Below are 20500 nucleotides of genomic sequence, written 5' to 3'. Positions count from 1 at the left end.
ACAAGGTTTCTCTATAAAATTAATTTTACACTTTGTCCCTCTGATTTGTTTTTCCCCAAAAAAAATATTTCTGCTGCTTTGCTGTTGCAGAATTCATAGGAATAATTTTTCTTTAGGAGTTTAGACGTCAGTTAGCAGCTTGGAAAATTTAGAAGGATTTGAAGGCAAGATTTATAGACCTACGATTCTAGAAGATTCCAGAAAAATGTAACAAAAGGAAAAATGTCTTCATGGTATTAATACGTAATGGATGTATTTTAGAGAAAGTTTGCAATGAATTTCTAACTTTTTGGAAAACGTTTGGAAGAACAATGAAAACATAATATTTGAATGTTTTACTTTTGATACTAGAAATCTTTTTCATAAGATGTTCACACAGGGCTAACACTAAGCGTATTTCCACCTGATGCAATTTCTGTGGATTCTAAATTCTGCTTCCAGTGCCTGCTCTAAATTCTAAAAGTTTTGCCATTTTTAGATTTTGTTGTTTGGTGTGTCACTAAATTCTAAAAATTCTGTCACACCAGCTTGGGAACCGGACCTTACCATATATATTTCATATTTATTCTGAACGTTCATATTACTAAAGAAATAAAATAAGCAGCTTTTTCTATACATTCTTTTTTTTTTTTTTTTTTTGAATAACAGAAATTGTTAATTAAATCCAAAAATTCTAAACTGAACCGAAATATGTTGAAGAAACTGAATACATAAAGACAAAGAAAATTATTCTTCAAAGATATGTACAGTTATTATTATGTAAATTACCCAATTGTTCGTTATTTCACCTTTTACTATAATTTCCCATTTCTGTTTCCTCATATGATAGAGTTATTGAGCCAGATAAAATTAAAATTAAATTGTATAATCTTTGACCACTAGTCTACATTATTAGTTTAAATTTGACTGTTCCTGTTTAATTACGTCACCGTGAGCTGTAATTGATTTTGTTAGCATCAGAACATGCCGTTATGTTCTAAGTTCTTTTTAAATAAGAGGCTTATTTAAATCTTTGTCTGACTTTGTAGTTACTTTCAGATATAGCGATAATTTGCTTCATGTCTGTCAGGAGGATTTGGACTATTTAACTTTTACCAGATCAAGTAAACCCTCATAGGTACATTGTGGAGAGGTTGACAAGTTAGGCATAATGCAAGCAGAAATGAGTGAGAACATTGGTTTGCATACTGAGACAAATTTCTAATTGTTAGAAAAGATGCTTAAAGACAAGGAAATCGATATAAATAAGCCAAAATGTCTGGGAAGGCTTCAAATTAAAAAGATGCATAAATATTGAGTCTTGTTGCTACAAGAATCAATGTCATAAATTACATATACAGTACAAAGTCCGAAATCCGGAAAGATCTAAAATCTGGACCTCAAAGCCACCGAATTTTTATTTTTTGTATGCTTTACGCATGTGCATTTGATTTTTCCTTCCATAATAAAACAAGTGGAGATTTTCACTTAAAAATTGATTCTTAATTTCACTTAGGCACTATATAAAATACCTTGTTTTGAAAAAAAAATCATGTAAGCATAAATTTGTGAGATTAATAATCTGGCTCCGTAGCTGAGTATCTGCCTGGCATACATCTTAAACTGAAACATTCACCTATTTTATATCCCTGACACCGACATGGCGAGTCGTCATTTATTATATTTTGCTTTTATCACCACATGTTTATCAATACACGACAGCTTCAGTAATAACTCATGCAATGATGACTAAACTTTTTTTTTATATTAGTAATTGAATAACAAGAGTATGGCAACCTTTTATGCTAACATTACGCTTGGCAATGATTATAGATTTTTAAATGCTCTAAGAAATGTTGACGAGGAAAAATTCAACAAAAATTTCTTTCCATATGCTAAAACTAGATTTTGTTAATAAAACTCATAGGCCAAAAGATTACATTTAACACTATTTTAATTCACCATATACCCAGAAGCGCCGGCAGAACATGTCGGCAGAATTTAGGAAAGACAAAATTTTTGGAATTTGGGGAGGCACCAAGCGTCAGAATTAAGGGATGAGAAGTTTTTTACACTGCTCGACATTGAAAATGCAACACCAAGGAGTGGTCATAAATTATGCAAATTTTAGAGTAGACGCACGTCACTGAGTTATGCGAATGATGTGAAATGCGCAGCTCTCCGACGCACGTGAAGTAAGATATAAGGGAAGGAACATGCAGAATGGGCAATATTCGTGTCGTTATTTCTGCCAGAGAATTATCGAAGAAAATTGTTTTCGTTCCGGAGGATATGAGTAATAGGAGAGAATACCAGGCAGCCGTCAACGAAGGCACTTCCAGCAGATAGATGATTTTATGATAGGTTTGGTGATTGGTCTGAGAAGGGCGGGTTCGTCCTTATGTCAAATCGCAGCTGATACCCACATGGATGCGAGCACGTTGCATCGGCTATGGCGAACATGGTTGGAACGAGGAAATGTGGGAAGAAGGAGGGGTGCAGGTGCAGCCAGAATGATGTCAGCACGCGTGGATCGACTCATCCGCCGACAAGCTGTGGCGGTCCCGCAAGTCACTTGTACCACGATTCTGCAGCATGTGCAAGATACCCTGGATGTTCCCATGTCAAACAGAAACATTTCATGTTGATTGGTTGAATGTGGCCTGCACTCACGGCGTCCGTTAAGAAGACTGCCATTGACCCCACAGCATAGATGCCAACGTTTAGAATGGTGCAGGACTGGAGCGATGTGGATGACAGAATGGCAAAACATTGTGTTCTCAGATGAGTCACGCTTCTGTTTATCCAGTGGTGACAATCGGCGCATACGTGTGTGGCGTCGACGTGGAGACATATCTAATCTGGCAGTAACTGTGGAATGCCCCACTACGCAACAACGTGGCATAATAGTTTGGGGCGCTATTGCCTATGATTCCAGGTCACCTCCAGTTCGTATTCAGGGCACTATGACGGTCCAACGATACTTGGATAATGTACTGAGGCTGGTGGCAATCCCCTACCTTCAGGGGCTGCCTAATGCAATTTTTCAGCAGGATAATGTCCCACCACACAGTGCTCGCATCTGCCAACATGCTCTGCAAGGTATACAGATACTTCCTTGGCCACCATACTCTCCTGACCTGTCGCGAATCGAACATGTGTGGGATGTGATTGGACGCCGTTTGTCGACTGACTGTGGCAAATGGTTGAAAGGGAATGGAGAGCCATCCCTTAGGGCACCATCCACACTCTTATTGATTCTATGCCTAGACGTGCTTCTTCGTGCATCGCTGTCCGTGGCGGTCCTACATCCTACTGAGCCGACGCTGTTCTCGCTCTGTATTCTGACTATCATTTTGAAATAAAATCAATTATTGCTGCTTGCTGTCTCTTTTTTCCAAATTTCATGACTTTCTGACCACTCCGTCTTGGTGTTGCATTTTCAATGTCGAGCAGTGTATAATGAAAACTTTTCATAATCGGAAAGCATGCACGACCTCGAGCATTTAAAGGAGTAATGACTTCCTTTATATATCCTGTAGTGAATGATTGGTTTGAAAATCATTTTATACCCAAGGATCGGCAACTTTGAATTCAGTTGGTTTACCTGATGACTCAAAAATAGCCCTGATTGTAGACAACTGTTCAGCTCATACTTCATTTAAAGTTATAGTGAAAGATAATGTATCCGTATTATTCTTTTTTCCAAATTGTACATCTGTCATTCAGCCTATTGATATCGGAATAGTGCGCACGTTGAAATGCAAATATAAAGTAGCATTTTTAAAATCCATGTTAAATTTCTTGAACAATGGCAAGACTATACAAGAATTAAAAAAATATTTTAGCATAAAATCTGCTGTGTGAAACATCGCAAGATTGTGGAAGAATGTGTCTCCAGATACGTTAAAAATGCTTTGCATAATTTATGGCCAGCTACCATAATTCATGGTGATGACAATGAAGATGAAAGTCGCAAATTTGAGGGTTTTCGAATATCGAAAACTAAAAGTGAAATTTTCCAGTTAATGGATTTTGTAAAGAAATGTGGAGAAGCGGTAATAAATGAAGATGATAAAACAGAAATTTTTCATTGCAATGCCCCAATCATCAATCAATTAACGGACGGCAAAATCTGTAGTATGGTTCTAGATACGGAAAATACAGCTACCGATAGTGACAGAGAGGTTATTGAAAATGAAAAAAGTTAGTCGGTATTCTTGACACAGCAATTACAGGACTTGAACAGTGGAACTTTGTAACTGTAAAGTATTCGCACAAAAAATGAGACAACTTAAACAACTTATATTGAAAGAAATGTTTAATAAAGTAAACATATAAATAATAAGCTTTTTTTTCTAAAATGTGATACCCTTTAGATCATAATTGCTATTTATTTCATAAATTACGGTTTCATATTTTTAATTGTATAATTTCTGCATGCCATCTTACCAGATTTAAATTAATGATCCATAATCCAGAAAAATCCCAAATCCGGAAGTCCCGACGAGTCTGGATTTCAGACTTTGTACTGTATTTTAATCTGTGAAATTTTACAAAATTATGATTTGAATAGGGCCTTTTTTTTTTTTCCTTCAAATACTGTTAAAATATAATTAAAAATTTAAGAGTGGCCATGTAAATCCATAATGACTAAGGTTATCTAACTACCAAATTTAATTATTTATAACTGTCTACTTACCATTAAAAATTATCTCTGCACATTAAAGCGTGTTATTGCCTTTCATTAATCCTTACTTTGGACACAAGATAAAACACAAAAATGTAAAAATTTATATAAAACTTGTCTGCTTACCCTTAAAAATTATCTCTGCATATTAAAGAGAGTTTATTGCCTTTCATTAATCTTTACTGTGGTCACAAGATAAAACACAAAAATGTATGTAAAATTTGTTCTTTGCATCTAAATAATGCAAAACAACTTATCATATCTGGTACTTTAGTGGCTTATTGGAACCTTAAAGTATATTAACTGGGTTACAACCTCTGGAACTCTACGTGAAACTATGACACTAACTGCATCAGACAGATCCCAACTAACATTAAAAACTTGCCAACCATACCTACATAAAGCCTTTTAGATTTGTTCTGATCAGCAGGTCTCTCCTTTAGTCAAGCACCAGCGGCGGCAACAGCTTCTGTTATGAATCATTCTGATTATGATTTTGCTTCTCATTTTAACCTGTGCCGTTAGACATAATCAGGGGAAGCAGTTGATCACAGCTTGAGCCATTGATTATTGGCAATGCTACAAATAAGGATTTCTAGGAAAATTTCTGTTTTCTGGATGTAAAAGTTTTCACTTAAAGCATTATACACTGGTAATATAGAATTTATCTGAAGTGTTTTACTGTTAGCGAATTTTAAAATAGGTTTATTTTCTTGTAGTTAAAATGTTTCCTGTAAATTTTCAAATTTTTAAGTCTTGTTTATGTAGTTACAAATTAAAAAAAAAAATCTTCATTTGTTTTGTGTAGTGGAAAAGAAATTTCAGCTTTAGTATGCAGTATTGAAATACATCACTTCCCCTTTTCTATTTTTGATGAAAATATAAAGTAATGTAAAAGCAAACTATGCCAGATCCTTAATTTGCAACTACTATTTCATTTATTAGTCAAGGAAATTTACCTTTTGTTTCTGTATTTGTTGTTAATTTTGTATATTGCTATGCCTAAGTTGCTGCCCTTCTCAGTTTTGTTTCAAAGTGGTTTTCACTAACTGGATATCTTCTGCCCCCTCCCTTTTAACTAAATAGTTGCATTTTTAACTTATTCTTATGTACTTTGTCATCTATAAGTATTACCTCTTTAACTCCAAAAGAGCAAGCTGTATAGAAAATGCGAATTTACAATTTTACTGTGATATATCAATAATTGGCTAATCTTTGGAATATGGTAACAGGTAGTTTGGCGACATTTTGGTAAGGCGATAAAGGTTACTAGCTAGGACTTTAGCAGTGTACATGGATAAAGTCAAGAGTGTGCGCGATGCTATTTTTGTGCAATTCTAGGATGTTTTTTTAAGTGAAAATTGGTCGACGTGTACGTGGATACCGTGTATGTGCAATTCTTAAAAACGCGGCAAGCAGTGGGCGATTCTGCACTGTTTCCCAATTTCGCATCTAATCTTGGTCACGATTAAGTACTTTTGTTCCATAAAAGTTCTAGCATAAGCGTAATTCGGCTAGCAGATTGTTGGAAAAAAATGTTGAGTAAAAAAAAAAAGCCTTTACTTCGTGAAAACAAAATGGCGTCCAAAACAAAACTAGCAGGTTGCTGTAGCAGAGTTGGTCGCCAAATTTTCGCCAAAAAATCGCCAAGTTACCATAATTCAAAAATTAACCCAATAATTATATTTATGTATTATTATTAATCAAAATTACCCATACTGATATTTAAATAAATTTTTCCCTTTCAGAATGAATCTGGTCATATACACTTTGAAGGCTGCCTGACAGAAGATTATTTCAAAGTTAGAGAACTGTTGTATGAACAGTATGCAATCATTTGATTTATAATTAAGTCATTTTCATTGTGATTACCATCATCATCAATATGTTATGTATATATATTTTTTTTTAATTTATCACAGTTCAAATTGTGCTGTAAATAAATTATTTTTCATATATGTGTTTTACAGTATTTGTGACACATATTTAAAAATAAAAATTTCTCTTCTCAAGTGTTAATTCACTAATTCCCATTGTTTTCTTCAGTTAATGATACACTTTATGGTATAAGCCATGAGCTTACATTATATTAATTTAGATGTTTAATTTTTATTATTAACTCTCATCTAATTAGTAAAGTGTGTGCTTTATCTGTATTGGAAGATTGTCAAAACATGGTGTTATGGTTAACATATTACTTCAGAATATATCAATCTCTTTAGATTTTACTGTTTTTAGGTCAGGAAAACCTGATCACTTCAAAGGCACCAAAATTTTTATTGTGTTATTTATGATTTTGAATCTTGCACCTAAATTTCAAAGAACAATATTCAGGCGACTTGAAAAATTCCTCACATGGTAGAATAATTTATCAAGTTTCAAAAATAAATTTATAAACAAAAAAGGAACATAATAATTATTCTTCTAGGAAAAAAGACAATTTTCCCCTCATTTCAAGATGAAGCAGAAAATTGATTAAATATTGATTAATTATTTTAGTACTATAACCTATCTCAATATATGGTCGTGCTTTCATATGCATGGTTCACAATGCAGGGAAAAAGTTTTTTATAGTTTCAAAATACATGCCAAATGACAAATAGCCTATGGCCAAATGTGAGTAAACTAAAATATTTATCAGCCACTAAAACAAGCAAAGTACTAAATTTCCACAGTAGTTGCAAACAATATGTGCATGCATACATTTTCCTGATGGATGTAGTTAAATGGGAGGGGATGAAAATGGTTAACTTTGAAACCGTACACATACTTTCTGGTTACAGGTTGCTTCTCAGAATTATGCTTTTTGTAGTTCACTAAAGTTTATCTGAGCTAACTGAGACATCTGGCAAAGCCATTGCTGCTGCATGATGTCAAAAAAAGTTGGCAGCAGAGCCAACTGAAAAATATCATATAACAGTTTGTTGACTCATGGAACTATCTGCAGTAGCTCACTTAAGTACCAGTACAAATATTCCTTTAAAATGTCCACAGGGGACTATAGCTCTTAGTGCTCAAACTTTTTAACTCTACATCTGCTGCACTTATAATTTTTATATTTAATTTCCCTCTGCTTTTAGAAATCTCTTTATCTGCATTAATGTCAATTTATTACAGCTTTCACATTCAGAAATTTCTTACTTCAGAGAATATGAGTAGTGATATTACCACTGCCTCCAAGTTTAAGAGATATCATAATATACTTTATCCAGTGTCTTATTAGTGAGAATGTAAAAATAGTTGCCAAATTCTATAGTAAGAATAAATATTCAGTAATAGAATATTGAAAAACAAGGGAAAATTTCATGCTAGTTTCTTTTGCTCCAAAAATTGCAAAAGTTACATACCATAAGGAACATAAAAAGGTAAGGAAAGTGGAAAAAGCCTTAAATTTTTGTCTTTTTTCATCTTCTAAAGATAATGAATCTAATCCCATTTCCTTAATTTAATACAAGTACACCATCATCACCATGTTTATACCATTATCTTACTTCTTCTCCTCACCATACATATTGAGATACCATCACATAACCATAGAAGTTGCTGAATCACAGAATAAGTTAATATTCTTTTCCAAAGTGAAATTTTCTTATTGTATGTTAAGTACAGGTATGTATTCATGATCTTCATTTTTGCAACCATGAATATTTTTTTTATTACTTTGATGGAAAAAAACTTTTATTCCTACCATTTCTTGAAACAATTCATAATATTATATAATACAGGAACTGTAGGTTTTAATTTCAGACTTCTTTATTTAATACAAGCAAACAAGGAGAAAGAGTATGATATAGAATGAATTTTGCAGTACTTTATTAACAATACAATACCAAAGATAATATAGTGTAGGGTATAGTTTAATATTTGCAATGTCTTACTTTGCCAAATTTATTGATTAAATTTTGCCCAATTTATGTATGTTGCATAAATATCTAGTTTTACATAGTGTCAACTGTTATCTGTTATATGCCTTGAATCAAATTACCGAAGGATATAGGGGCATTACTATAATTAACTGTGTATATTAAGCTGCTAGCATTAACTCTTTTCGATACAGTGTGCCCAAAATTTCCTTCTGTACACACAGAAAAGTTGAATGGAAAAGGCTTTATAGGTTACTTTTAACCTTCTTTATTAATACTAAATAGTAGCATAACACAAACCTCTCTATACATTTCAGCCGTGTTTAGTTTTTAAAGACATCTTCCAGATTTTTTTAGGATATAAAAGGAATTGTTTGAAGAGAAATTTCTATGCTATTATCTTGGCTGTGTGCTGATCTCTTTATTCTATATTAGTTTTAAATTTTTACCTTGAAATCTTGTCTAAAATTGAATAATAAACATCTGATGTGCCCAGAGTGGGATCACTGAAACACCAGACCAATAACCGTACTGCTGTTTCACAACAGAATTTTCTTCGGTGAGCCCATTCACAACAAAAAGGTGGGTGCACAGCTATGTGTCATTTCCTTTTTTGGGGGAGGAAAGGGAGATTTAGTTATCAACTGAGGATTTGTTGGGAATGTTTTTCTGAAAGTCGTGTCTTTTTTTTTTTCCTCCCACTTTCATTGAAAGAAGTTTTGTTAGCTCTACATTTTAATAGTTTTGAGTTGTAGATGTTTATTTAATTGTATAATATTGTCTTAACTGTAGTTATAATATTAGTTTATTTTTTGATTTTTAATTAATCTGCAAATGGATCAGAGAAAGCTGAGCATTTCTGAAGCCCTAAAAGTGCTAAACAAATTGCCTTCAGATAGTGATTCCGCTACGGAGAGCAGAGAGATACTTGTTTTTTTTGGGGGGGGCAGGGGGGAGTAGAGAAGCATGCCTCCTCTTGGTGCAACCTGGATAATGTTAAATTTGCTATGGTAATCAGAGTCTAGTGTTTTTTAATCATAGGAAAAAAACTTTTACTCCATTATGCATTTTCCAGGAATGTTTGCTTCAGCGCTCTTTTTTCAAAGCTCCATTCATTTTGTAAGCCCGGCCCAGGCACACCCACAAAATTCAAACGGTAAGTGCTATCTGTACAAAATTTTACCTGTCTAATCCTCTAGGCCTGATTAGACTGCTTATCTTTATTCCAACTTTGAAAGGTAGCATGCTGGAAAGGTTTAAGAAGCGATTTGTAGTACTGTTCAGTATTGATTATTTTTTTAATTTCATTTTAGGTATCGTGTCCGTTTCAAGGTTAAATTTAAAAAGTACTGGACAAGACAAATTTTATGAGTATTTTATCAATATGATCATTGTAGTTACACATTTATTAAAGTCAAATTATATACTATAGGGAAAAGGCATAGTTAAATTAAATTAAGCATATGCGAGCCTACTTTCATTCCTTAAAATATTTCATATTTACTAAAATTAAATATGCAACAGATAGATTATACAACAATGACTAGATGCCTTTTCACTATTTCAGAGTGAAAAAAATAAAAGTATTCATCAGTAAATTTTTTTCCGAAAATATATCTGAACTTTAAAAAAGTGTTTGATTCTCAGTCATCTTCGTTGTCTTCATATCTATAGAGAAACAGACATTGAAATTAAGTAATTGAAATTCTATGCATTTAACAGTCATATTAAAAATATTTTTTAAATAAGCCTATTTTTTTATAGTTACAATAAAACCTTTAATACTGTACTCCATAATTTCATTCGACTTTGAAATTTATTTTTATCAATTTGCTGTAAAGAGTTAAATTTTAGAAAATTAAAATAAGAAGTCAAGATATTTTCACAAACCAAAAAATACATGCTTGGAATAAAAAAAATTATTCCGATTTTACTTGAGTAAAAATAATTTATGAAAAACTATATAAATAATTAATATCATAAGTTGTATTTGCAAAATTTGAAAAAATGTATTTAAATTATAGAATATAGTTATATATATACTATATATATATATATATACTATATATATATATATATATATATTTAATGTATTCTAACAAAGATTATCTTGTGATTTCAACGAATTCAATACAGATAGGCTTTTTGCATATCGAAATTTATAGTAAGAAAATCAAGTTGCAGTAACAACAAAACTTTTAACAAAAAAGTTAATAAAAAATTTAAACAAGCATCATTATATATAAAGTATATGGTTAGTGAATTATTTGCAACAAGAAAAAATTACGAGATGTTTTATTTCATCTTCACTAAATTAACAAAAATTTGTGCATTTTCAGTGATCATTTGAAGAAAAAATAAAAGTACATGTAGTTGAAAAGTGTACAAGTTCTCTTCTAGGTAATAAAATAATATCAAAGTGTGCAAAACTATTTCTCATGGATTTTTAAAAGTTAAACTGATTTGTTACAAAAGTAAGAGGAAAGAAGACCCATGGCTTATTTTAAGTACAAGTTCCAAATTAAACAATAAAATAATAGTAATTTACTCTAAATTACTCATAATTTACTTTTCTTAGTGGTAAGGTGGTAAGTAGTTGAATTAATTTTCGAAAGATCCATGATGAACAATGATTTATTTGGGTTATGGCAAAGCATACTAAGGCTATTTGCCTAAGATTAGGGAGCATCTTCGTGCAACTCTATATTGAACAAGGTCTCATCCTCTTCCTGTATGTACATATATGGGAGTGAGTGTGTGTTTAATAAAAAATTTGATACGAACATGATGATGCAGCTTGTATGTAAAGATGTAGCTGTAGTCATAGCAAATTCAACACCTTTTTATTTTTGACAAACACATCTAAACTGATGCAGTCTCCATGCCTGTTCTCCAATGATCAATGTTCACATTTTTATCAGATATTTAAGTAACAAAGAGCTGTAGTCCACAGCAAGCTAAGAGGACAGATAGTGAAGATGTGCATAATTATGATGTGACAGGTTAAATATTGAAGTTATGATTTTATTGTTATTGGCTAATCAAGGTTTAGTTTGCAAATTTTAATATTATTGAGTGAAATATTTTTCACATTATGTAGGTACATGTGCCATGATTGTTATATAAGAATCACATGACAGGGATAAATTTTGAAATTAGGCAATTCAGAAAGATCTGTTACAAGCAAGCTACTATAGAAAAGGGAAGGAATTAGATTAGGAGACTTAAGGAGCTATTGCAAATTAAAGTTAGAATTTTATTGTACACGTATTCTGCTATGTATAGTACACATATAAAAATTTAATGTTAAACTTATCAGGGTCAATGTTCCTTCTAACCTTCTTCGGGAACATGCAAGGACCTGACTCGGAACAGAGAGCTTACTAAAGCTATGTTCAAAACTGTGGGAAGTAAACAGGATACACAAGGAGGGTATACAAAACCCTTTATTTTTCTCTATTTACAATGACTTCCGTACTTCGGAATACACCGACCCGCTACTTGGGGTCAAAACGTAAAAGTATAAGAATAAAACTAAACTCTAATTTAACTTTAGAATAATAAACGTGGAAGATTGGCCTTATATTAACAGGAAGCGTATGTAGTACAGAGAACTGTGAATACTACAATACGTTTAAAATTTATCAAGAGGATTAAAACCTCTGGCCTGGAAGGCAACAAGCAACTGCATAACTTCTAAGGTAAGCGGCCTGCTTCGACTCACTGCTTCCTCTCTTCGCTTGGCAAAAAGCCACAACTTAAATACTTGGCGTTCGCCAGACAAACTTTGCATAAAAACCTTAACGCTTATAATTCTGGCCGGAAGTAGAAAATAAGAAGTGATAGTAAAGATTTAAAATAAAATAAACGTTAGTAAAACTTAAGATCCTTACATACTTCCCGCCAGAGTTAATTAGTTTGAAACTGAGGTCTAAAACGACCTTGTTGAAAACTTTTAGCTCTAGAATCTAACGCGAGGCCAATCTTTTACAAATATTTTTCGCTAGAAACTAGAAATTTAAAAGAAAGAAATTTGTTTTTACAATAGCAGCTCCCAGGATACACAAATTTTTTCATCTGTACTGCATCCAAACAGGAGCTCTTATTCAAATCTGGTTCCTTCCAGAGATCTGGAAGGAAAACTAGTTTAATGAAATGTTACACAATGAAATGGCAAGTAACATGTATAATTATATTTCTCTTAACATTCTTATTTCATTCATGACTATTTTAATTATCTCTCCCCGTGCTCTCTGACATGTGTTGTAAAAGAACACCAAACACGAATGTGTTTCTGTCTACGTGTTCCACACTTCCTCCTACAATCAAAACACTAACGTGTTAAAATTCAACATGCCAAGACCTCGTAACACACCCTAATTCCAACTCTAAACCCTGAGGTACTATTCTGAAAGTGTCTAACTCTGAAGTGTAGCGTCAGAGAGCCTAACTACATCATTCAACCTTTAACACATATTCACCATGATCTAGTCTTTTTACAGTCACACGAATAAAAAAAAATTTTAACATTCACTTTTATCATATCATGGTATTTCTTAACATTTAAAATAATAGTTCACATGTATATAAGAACATATCAACATGCCGTTAATTTTACACATTTGAAAACATACATTAGTAGTATATTGTTAACTTCTATTCTTTTCAAAGCAAGTGCCAATTCTTTCTACATTGAAATACTACATTTCAAAAAGTCTTCCAGACTAAAACTTCTTTCTTGCTAGAATGTTTTAAATAAAATTTATACAATAACTTTTTACAATTTTTAAGTCTTTACACAACGCTATTATACATCAACTTTAGTTTTACGCGCGAGTAATTGAAAAACATAATACCAAAATCGGTAACAACTCATTTCTCGCCCTTTTGGCGATAAAGGTAGACCTCGCATGAGGTAAAACTTCTTGAAATCTGCCACTTAAGAATGAAAGATTAACTTAAGTTTGCAAAGTAACATAAAATTTTACTTATCTTTGTAATATTCAGACATCCTTTTCTGGGCCCAGTCCTTAAAGGTATTGCAGATAGTTGTTTGATTTATCCTCCTTCTTGTACGGGCTCGCCCTTCAGTGCCTTACTCTGGAAGCTTCCTTTTTTCACCAGTTCGGTCACCCTTGAATACCTTCTTTTTCTCCTCTGCTTGTGGTCTTGGCTGTTTGATGGCAGCTGGTCTTGGCGGAACCGGGAAACTTCTGTCGTGTTCCTGCTTGGACCTCGTTGCTGGCCGTTCAAATTTTCCTTGTAACTTTTCCTCCGCCGTTGATGGCCCTTCCGCAGTTCAGCGACATTTGCTGCGGAGAGTCCTGTCGGATGAGTAGATCTTCCGTTTTAGAGCCGGGTTATAGTTGCCGTCATTTCTCCTGGTTCTCTTCACATACGTCGTCCTTCTCCCTTCTTCATTCTGGGGGTGTTCGTGAACTCTCTTTTCTGGACGGTGGAACGGCTTCTTTTTCTTGCTACCTTCAATTTTTCCGCGGGGAAATTTTCTTTTCACTTGCTCCTGCCTCTTAATGGCTTGCCCTTGTACTTGTCGTTTTTCCACCTCTGGAGCTTGTGCCTGCGGTGACTGCCGTGCCGGATCCTGCAAAAGATCTGAAAAGATTTGCATTTTATTACGATCGAAGTAGGGTTTGATTTGATCAATGTTTGCGGAGCAGATTTCACCATTTCTGGCTTTTAACACTACTACAGCGTGAGTTACTTTTTTCTATAACATATGGTCCTTCAAAGCGTGGAAAAAATTTGGCAGTTTTATCTTCTGGTGCTGAAGAAAGTGAATGCTTAATTTTTAAAACTTCATCCCCTACTTTATAAGTTACTCCCCGTCGTTTCAAATCATAATAGAGCTTCTGTTTTCTTTGTGCTACTTCCGTATTCTTCTTTGCTTCCTTAATTAGTTTTTCTATATCACCCATTTTAAATTCTGGGGCTCTTTGTTGCACATAAAATAATTTATCTAACGGCGTTGTAATCTATCTGCCTAGAAATAACTCAGCAGGAGTTTTGCCCGTTGTATCATGTTTTGCGGTCCTAAGGGCGAAAGCAAATTCATTGACATAGTTATCCCTACTTTTATGAAAATTTTTAACATAACTACGGATAATTTTCAATACATTTCTATTGACCCGTTCCGCTATATTTGATTGCGGCCGATACGGGACCATTTTTAAATGACGTATGCCCAGTTTTTGGCACATGTCTTCAAATATATTACTTACAAATTGAGGACCATTATCCGATATAACTTTTAGGGGCGCCCCGTATTTTAAAATATATTTATTTAAAATAGAATCAGTAACTAATTTCGCGAAGGCTCGTTTTAAGGGAACAATTTCGGTCCATTTACTAAAATGATCAACCATAACAAGGAGATAGCGACTTTTATTTAACTGACTTTTTGGGAAAGGGCCCAATAAATCGATGCCAATTATTTCATTTGGAAATTCGGATTTAATACTATTTAGAAACCCGTCCGGGCGGAAATTAATATAATTAACTACTTGACATGTTGGGCAGGATTGGACATACGCCCTTGTTAACTTTTGCAGTTCAGGAAAGTAGACTGCCTTGCGTACGCGTTGGATAGTTTTTCGAATACCAGCATGAGAAGCTAAAGGGCTGTCATGGAGCTTCTGCAGGATATTTAATCTAAGACTAGCTGGGATAACAGGTCGAAATTCGTTGTTGGAATTCGTAGTTTTTGTATAGAATAATAGACCATCTATTAGTTCGTAATGGGCCGCCCTATTTCTTATCGCCACAATATCTTGGTGGCTAAAATTTTCAGGATCCTTTAAATACTCATAAATGCTTCCAAACTCAGGATCCTTACCCAGTTCGGTTATTACAGTTTCTCGGGAATTTATTGTACATGCTGTGAGCATTGCCACCTTTACGGTATTACCTTGTTCATCTATTTTAATTCTTGATAGGGCATCTGCTACGATATTTTCCTTTCCGGAGGTATGCTTGATTACCAGATTATATTCTTGCAGCTTGAGTGCCCATCTTATTAACCTTGGGGATAAATTTTTCCCTGAGTACAATCTAGTTACCGCCGCATGATCAGAGTACACTGTTATTGGCGCCTTTCTAAAATAGACTCGGAACTTTTGCACTGCTAACAGAATTGCAAGTGCCTCTCTCTCTGTCGCGGAATAGTTTCTTTGTGTTTGATTTAAAGTTCGGCTAAAAAATGCCACGGGCTGCTGATTTTGCGAAAGTACCGCTCCTACCGCATAATCCAAAGCATCCGCTGAAATTTCTAAATTCTCATCCTTTTCAGGAAATTTCAACACAGGGGCTTGCGTTAATGCTTGTTTTAATTTTTCGAAAGCACTATTGGCTTCGGCCGTCCACGAGAATCTTGCCTTTTTCCTTTTTAATTTTAACAGTGGCTCAGCGATAGATGCAAAATCTTTTATAAAGGACCTATAATATGAACAAAGTCCTAGAAAAGAAGAGAGCTTCTTTGCCGTGTTAGGAGTCAGGTACTTTTGTACAGCGATTATTTTTGATTCGTCTGTCTCGATTCCTTTTTGAGATATTTTGTAACCTAAATATTTTAATTCAGGGGCTGCAAATTTGCACTTTTCGACATTAACTTTTAGACCGGCCTCATTTAATAAAGAAAACACCTGTCTTAAATCCTGTACATGTTGGTCGAGATTATCACTAGTAATAATGATATCGTCTAAATAGATAAACGTGGTCTTTCCTAGAACAGGCCTTAGCACAATGTCCATACATCGCTGAAATGTTGCCGGTGCCCCTGAAAGGCCAAACGGCATACGCAAGAATGCATAAGTTCCAGACTTGGTTATAAAAGCAGTCTTAGGCACATCTTCTGGTTTAACACCTATTTGAAAATAACCAGTCGTTAAGTCTAAAGTCGTCATAAATTTGGTTCCTTAGAATTTCTTCAATGATCGGTAACGGATATACCGGATATTTAGTTATGGAGTTTAATTTACGGTAATCAATAGCGAATCTCCACCTTTTTGGATGCGTCAAAGGATAGTCATTATTTTTCTTACATAAAACCACCGGGCTAGCATAACTACTTGAGATGGGTGTTATGATCCTTTTACGTAGCATATCGGTAATATGCCATTCTATAATTTTTTCCTTATTCTTATCATACCGGTATGGTTTTTGACGAACTGGCATTGAATCTCCAGTGTCAATACTATGGTTAGTAACCTGAGTAAATCCTGGAATATCACTAAATAACGAAGCAAATTCACTTACCACTTGTCGGATTCTTCCTTGCTCGTCATTAGGCACGTGGTCAAGATTTAACATTGGCGGTTCAGCCTTTTCTGCACGCACTGGTTTCATTGTCAGCTTAAGGGACGCTTCATTAAAATCCAGTGTTGCTTGTGCGTCTGAAAGAAAATCTATTCCTAAGATTATATGTGCTTGCAGATTCTTTACTATAAGAAACATCACCTTTACTTGTTCTTCCTTGATACGGATGTATAGTGGTACTTTACTTATGCACTTACATTTTTCTCCTTGCGCCGCTAACACTGTCGTATTATCCGAATTATATATGCGATATTTACGAAAATACTTCCTAAAAAAATCTTCTGCCACACAGGAACACTGCGCGCCTGTATCCAGGAGTGCGGTGGCTGGGATATTATTCACCAACACTTCAATCTTCGGAAGAGTCAAATTTTTCACCATTACTGTATTTAACTTGTAGGAAGCGGGGTTTTCGTGGCCTTCGGATTTCCGCACCCTCCCGTCAACAGAAATCCGTTTTAGTTTAAATTATTTTTCATTTCCGTGCTTTCCTTCTTTTTCCCCTGGCCTTGAGACTTTCTTCCTGGTTTTGCTCGGGTTTCCTTGCCCACTGATTCGCTTTGCTTCCGTAGCCGTGTGCTTGAGTTTGCTGTAGTCTTGGCGCACCAAATTGGTTTCGCTGTTGATATTGGCGTCTTCTTTCGACGTCCGCCGTTCTTCTACTTTCAAACTGGATTGCTAGCTCAAATAACTTTTCCAGTGTAGTCGGATTTCTCAATTCAATAAAGTCTTGCACTTGGGGCAGTAACCTCGGCAAAATCACTTGCATTATTTCAGGATCCGGACGGTTTCCATACAAGAGTTTGAAGACGTGAATTTTTCTTAAAATAAAGCTTGAGAGGTTTTCAATTCTTTGTTGATATATACTGAAAAGTTCCGTTTCTAATTTCACACGATCCCTTACGACAGGGAAGGCTTTTAGTAGGGCAGTCTTGAAATTCTCATAAGTATAGGTGGGACTTCCTGCTTGACCCAAGAGACTTCTGCCTATACATTTGAACCAGTTAAGCGCTTGGCCCCTCAAAGCGCTGGTAGCTAAGGTAACTTTTTGAAACTCGTGCACGGGGTAGAGCATGAAGTGGTCATCCAATTTTTCCAAAAAACTGGTTACCGGTGAGTTTCCATTAAATGTTGCTTCTGGTTTCATCGAAGCGCGCATGGTTTGGACGATGTAACCAAATCCTTCCAGGGCGGCAGCTGGCATTTCTGGATTCTGAGCCGTTTCTGCAGGCAGCACAGGTTCTTCTTGAAACTCGGCCATGGTTATTCTTCTTCGTTGGGCGCCACTATCAGGGTCAATGTTCCTTCTAACCTTCTTCGGGAACATGCAAGGACCTGACTCGGAACAGAGAGCTTACTACAGCTATGTTCAAAACTGTGGGAAGTAAACAGGATACACAAGGAGGGTATACAAAACCCTTTATTTTTCTCTATTTACAATGACTTCCGTACTTCGGAATACACCGACCCGCTACTTGGGGTTAAGGCTACTATAAAGTGGAGCTGAATCATCATCCATTTTGAAGCTAACTTGTTGGTATTCGCTATTGGATTTGCACTGATTTGTTGACATATTTGTGGATCGATTCCGACCTAATTTTCAGAAATATGGGTGGTTGTGCTGCACCAAATTGTTCGGATCAGTCTAAAAATAACTTTAGGATGTTTCGTTTCCCTAGAAATGAAGAAAGACGAAGAAAATGGATAGTTAATTCTCGTCGAGATCAATGGATCCCGGGCCCAGGAGCGTATCTTTGTGAGGTAAGTTCAGCTTCGTATTTTTCCATAGAATGTTAGAAAAATTACTCTTCTTGGTACTTTAAAATATGTATTTTCATTTAACTGTCACTTATTGACGATCAACTGATTTTATAAATACAAAATCAACTGCGGAATGTGTATGTGTTTGTGCAGTAAAATATCGTTGTTTCTTTTGTTATCGTGAAAAGTTTATACCGTTTGTAAAATTTGTATCATACATTTCATGTAAACTTTGTGCTCAGTTAGAAATCTGATGTGCCTTTTTCTTTTCTTTAATTTTACTGTACGATTGGTGATTTAAAGTAGCATTCTATGTTTTGATTCTGATGTATTGTCGCCAAATCGGATATTTGGCGCCAATGTTAAAAACTGGATGGTATGATCCAAATAATGAATGATTTTGTTTTTTCTTTATAGTAAGATAAATATATTCTGTATTTTTAGACATTTTTAAGAAGTTAAATATTAATTTAAATATTCGATGAATCGTTTTGATCCCATTATTATCCTTTATTGTAGTAGTAAATCTTAATGTATTTTTAACTATAGGTCCTTTATTTTTAGTGTGTGAGCAGGAAATATGTTTTAAGTAGTTTTACAAACATGATTACTTTTTAAAAATTTTGTTCTATTTTCATAAAAAAAATTAAATTTATCAGATTTAATGTTAAATTTCATGCATGCTTTTGTTAAATATACAGGTACATTTTGAAGAAAATCAATTTGAATGCTCTAGGCAAGATGGGCGTAAAAAACTCAAGCCCAATGCTGTGCCAACTCTTTTCAATGTGCCTAATCCCCCCACAACTGTTGACCCCCACAGCGTCTAAAAGGCATTGGTTTACCAAAGCACCGTTCAGTTACATCCAATTTTTGTAATGTATGTGTTTTTTATTTTTATGGTTTTCATAAAAAAAATATGTTTTTATTACAAATGGACTAAATTGCTTTATAAAAGAATCAATATATTGAAATTAAGGCATTATGTGATAAAGCTGTAATTACAGTCCCTAAGATTAGATTAAAAAATTAAAATTTTGCTGTTGTTATATATATAATTAAGTATGTACTTTGTTATTATAATCATATATTGAAAATTAGGCGTAAAATCTCAATTTGATGTAGTTTTTCAAGGACAGTCATACATGGGTCTGGTTTCTTCAAATTTGCTCCTAAAAGAAAGAAACCTGTATCTGATTGCCTTCAAAGTCAAAAGAGTTTAAATCAAAATTTATATTAAACTAAAGTTGCTTTTTTGCTTAATTTTAAATTCCAGATAAATGGAGAGAAATATGAATGGAGAAATATGTATTCCAGATAAATAGAGAGAAATATGTATAAGTAAAAGAAATAATATTGAAATTAATAACTTTAATCTTGAGTAATACAATAATATAGTTATAATACATTGATTTAAATGTATATTTTAATGTCTTAAATGTCTTGTCTGAATGTTGTTATTTTTTGTTTAAAAATTTACAAAACTTATTAGGATTATTTATATTATTTATTATTAAAATTACATTAAGTATATTTTATTTATCAGCATTTTCAGGTATCCTTACTTATATGTGTTTCATAATTTTTGCATCTTCAGGGTGGCTTGCTGCACAGTTTACCTTTATCAACTGAAGCAATTTCTGTTGCTGAACCATCTGTTGTAAGTCTTCATTTGAACAGTTATTAAATATTTAGTATTATAAACTTTTTCTAAAAAGTATTAACACTGTTTCTAAAATTTAAAAATATGTTAACGTAATATTTACTTTAAGTATATGTTAACGTAATATTTAAGAAGTATGAATGCTATGAACAGTCCAATGTATTTATGCTTTTTTATAAGTTGAAAGTTACTTTTAAAATGGTAATGATTATT

The 20500-nt window shown here is 33.9% G+C and overlaps 3 protein-coding genes across 5 annotated transcripts in view; 2 read left to right on the top strand and 1 right to left on the bottom strand.

Moving 5' to 3' along the window:
- Cpsf100 (cleavage and polyadenylation specificity factor subunit 2) overlaps positions 1-6696 on the top strand; it is a 108390-nt gene extending 101694 nt beyond the window's left edge. For both annotated transcript variants that reach the window (XM_085821978.1, XM_085821979.1), the window contains exon 18: positions 6418-6696. In XM_085821978.1, coding sequence (XP_085678104.1) covers positions 6418-6510 — 93 coding nt within the window. In that variant the 3' untranslated portion in view covers positions 6511-6696. The remainder of the gene's footprint in view (positions 1-6417) is intronic.
- Positions 6697-9891: 3195 nt separating this feature from the next.
- Positions 9892-20500, bottom strand: part of LOC118188821 (leucine zipper transcription factor-like protein 1) — a 49290-nt gene continuing 38681 nt past the window's right edge. For both annotated transcript variants that reach the window (XM_085821976.1, XM_085821977.1), the window contains exon 10: positions 9892-10200. In XM_085821976.1, the coding sequence (XP_085678102.1) occupies positions 10176-10200 (25 nt within the window). In that variant the 3' untranslated portion in view covers positions 9892-10175. The remainder of the gene's footprint in view (positions 10201-20500) is intronic.
- Positions 18479-20286, top strand: LOC146995870 (THAP domain-containing protein 2-like). The gene is made up of 3 exons (XM_085822944.1): positions 18479-18624; positions 19326-19504; positions 20222-20286. The coding sequence occupies exons 1-2, from the start codon at positions 18526-18528 to the stop codon at positions 19452-19454; spliced, it is 228 nt and encodes a 75-aa protein (XP_085679070.1). The 5' UTR covers positions 18479-18525; the 3' UTR covers positions 19455-19504; positions 20222-20286.

The sequence above is a fragment of the Stegodyphus dumicola genome, chromosome 8 (genome assembly GCF_044657685.1).
Source record: "Stegodyphus dumicola isolate Sdum_Otavi_A_Nest chromosome 8, ASM4465768v1".
Taxonomy (NCBI): Eukaryota; Metazoa; Arthropoda; class Arachnida; order Araneae; family Eresidae; genus Stegodyphus; species Stegodyphus dumicola.
The sequence above is the reverse complement of the archived record's forward strand: the minus strand, read 5'-3'. Positions and strand labels throughout refer to the sequence as shown.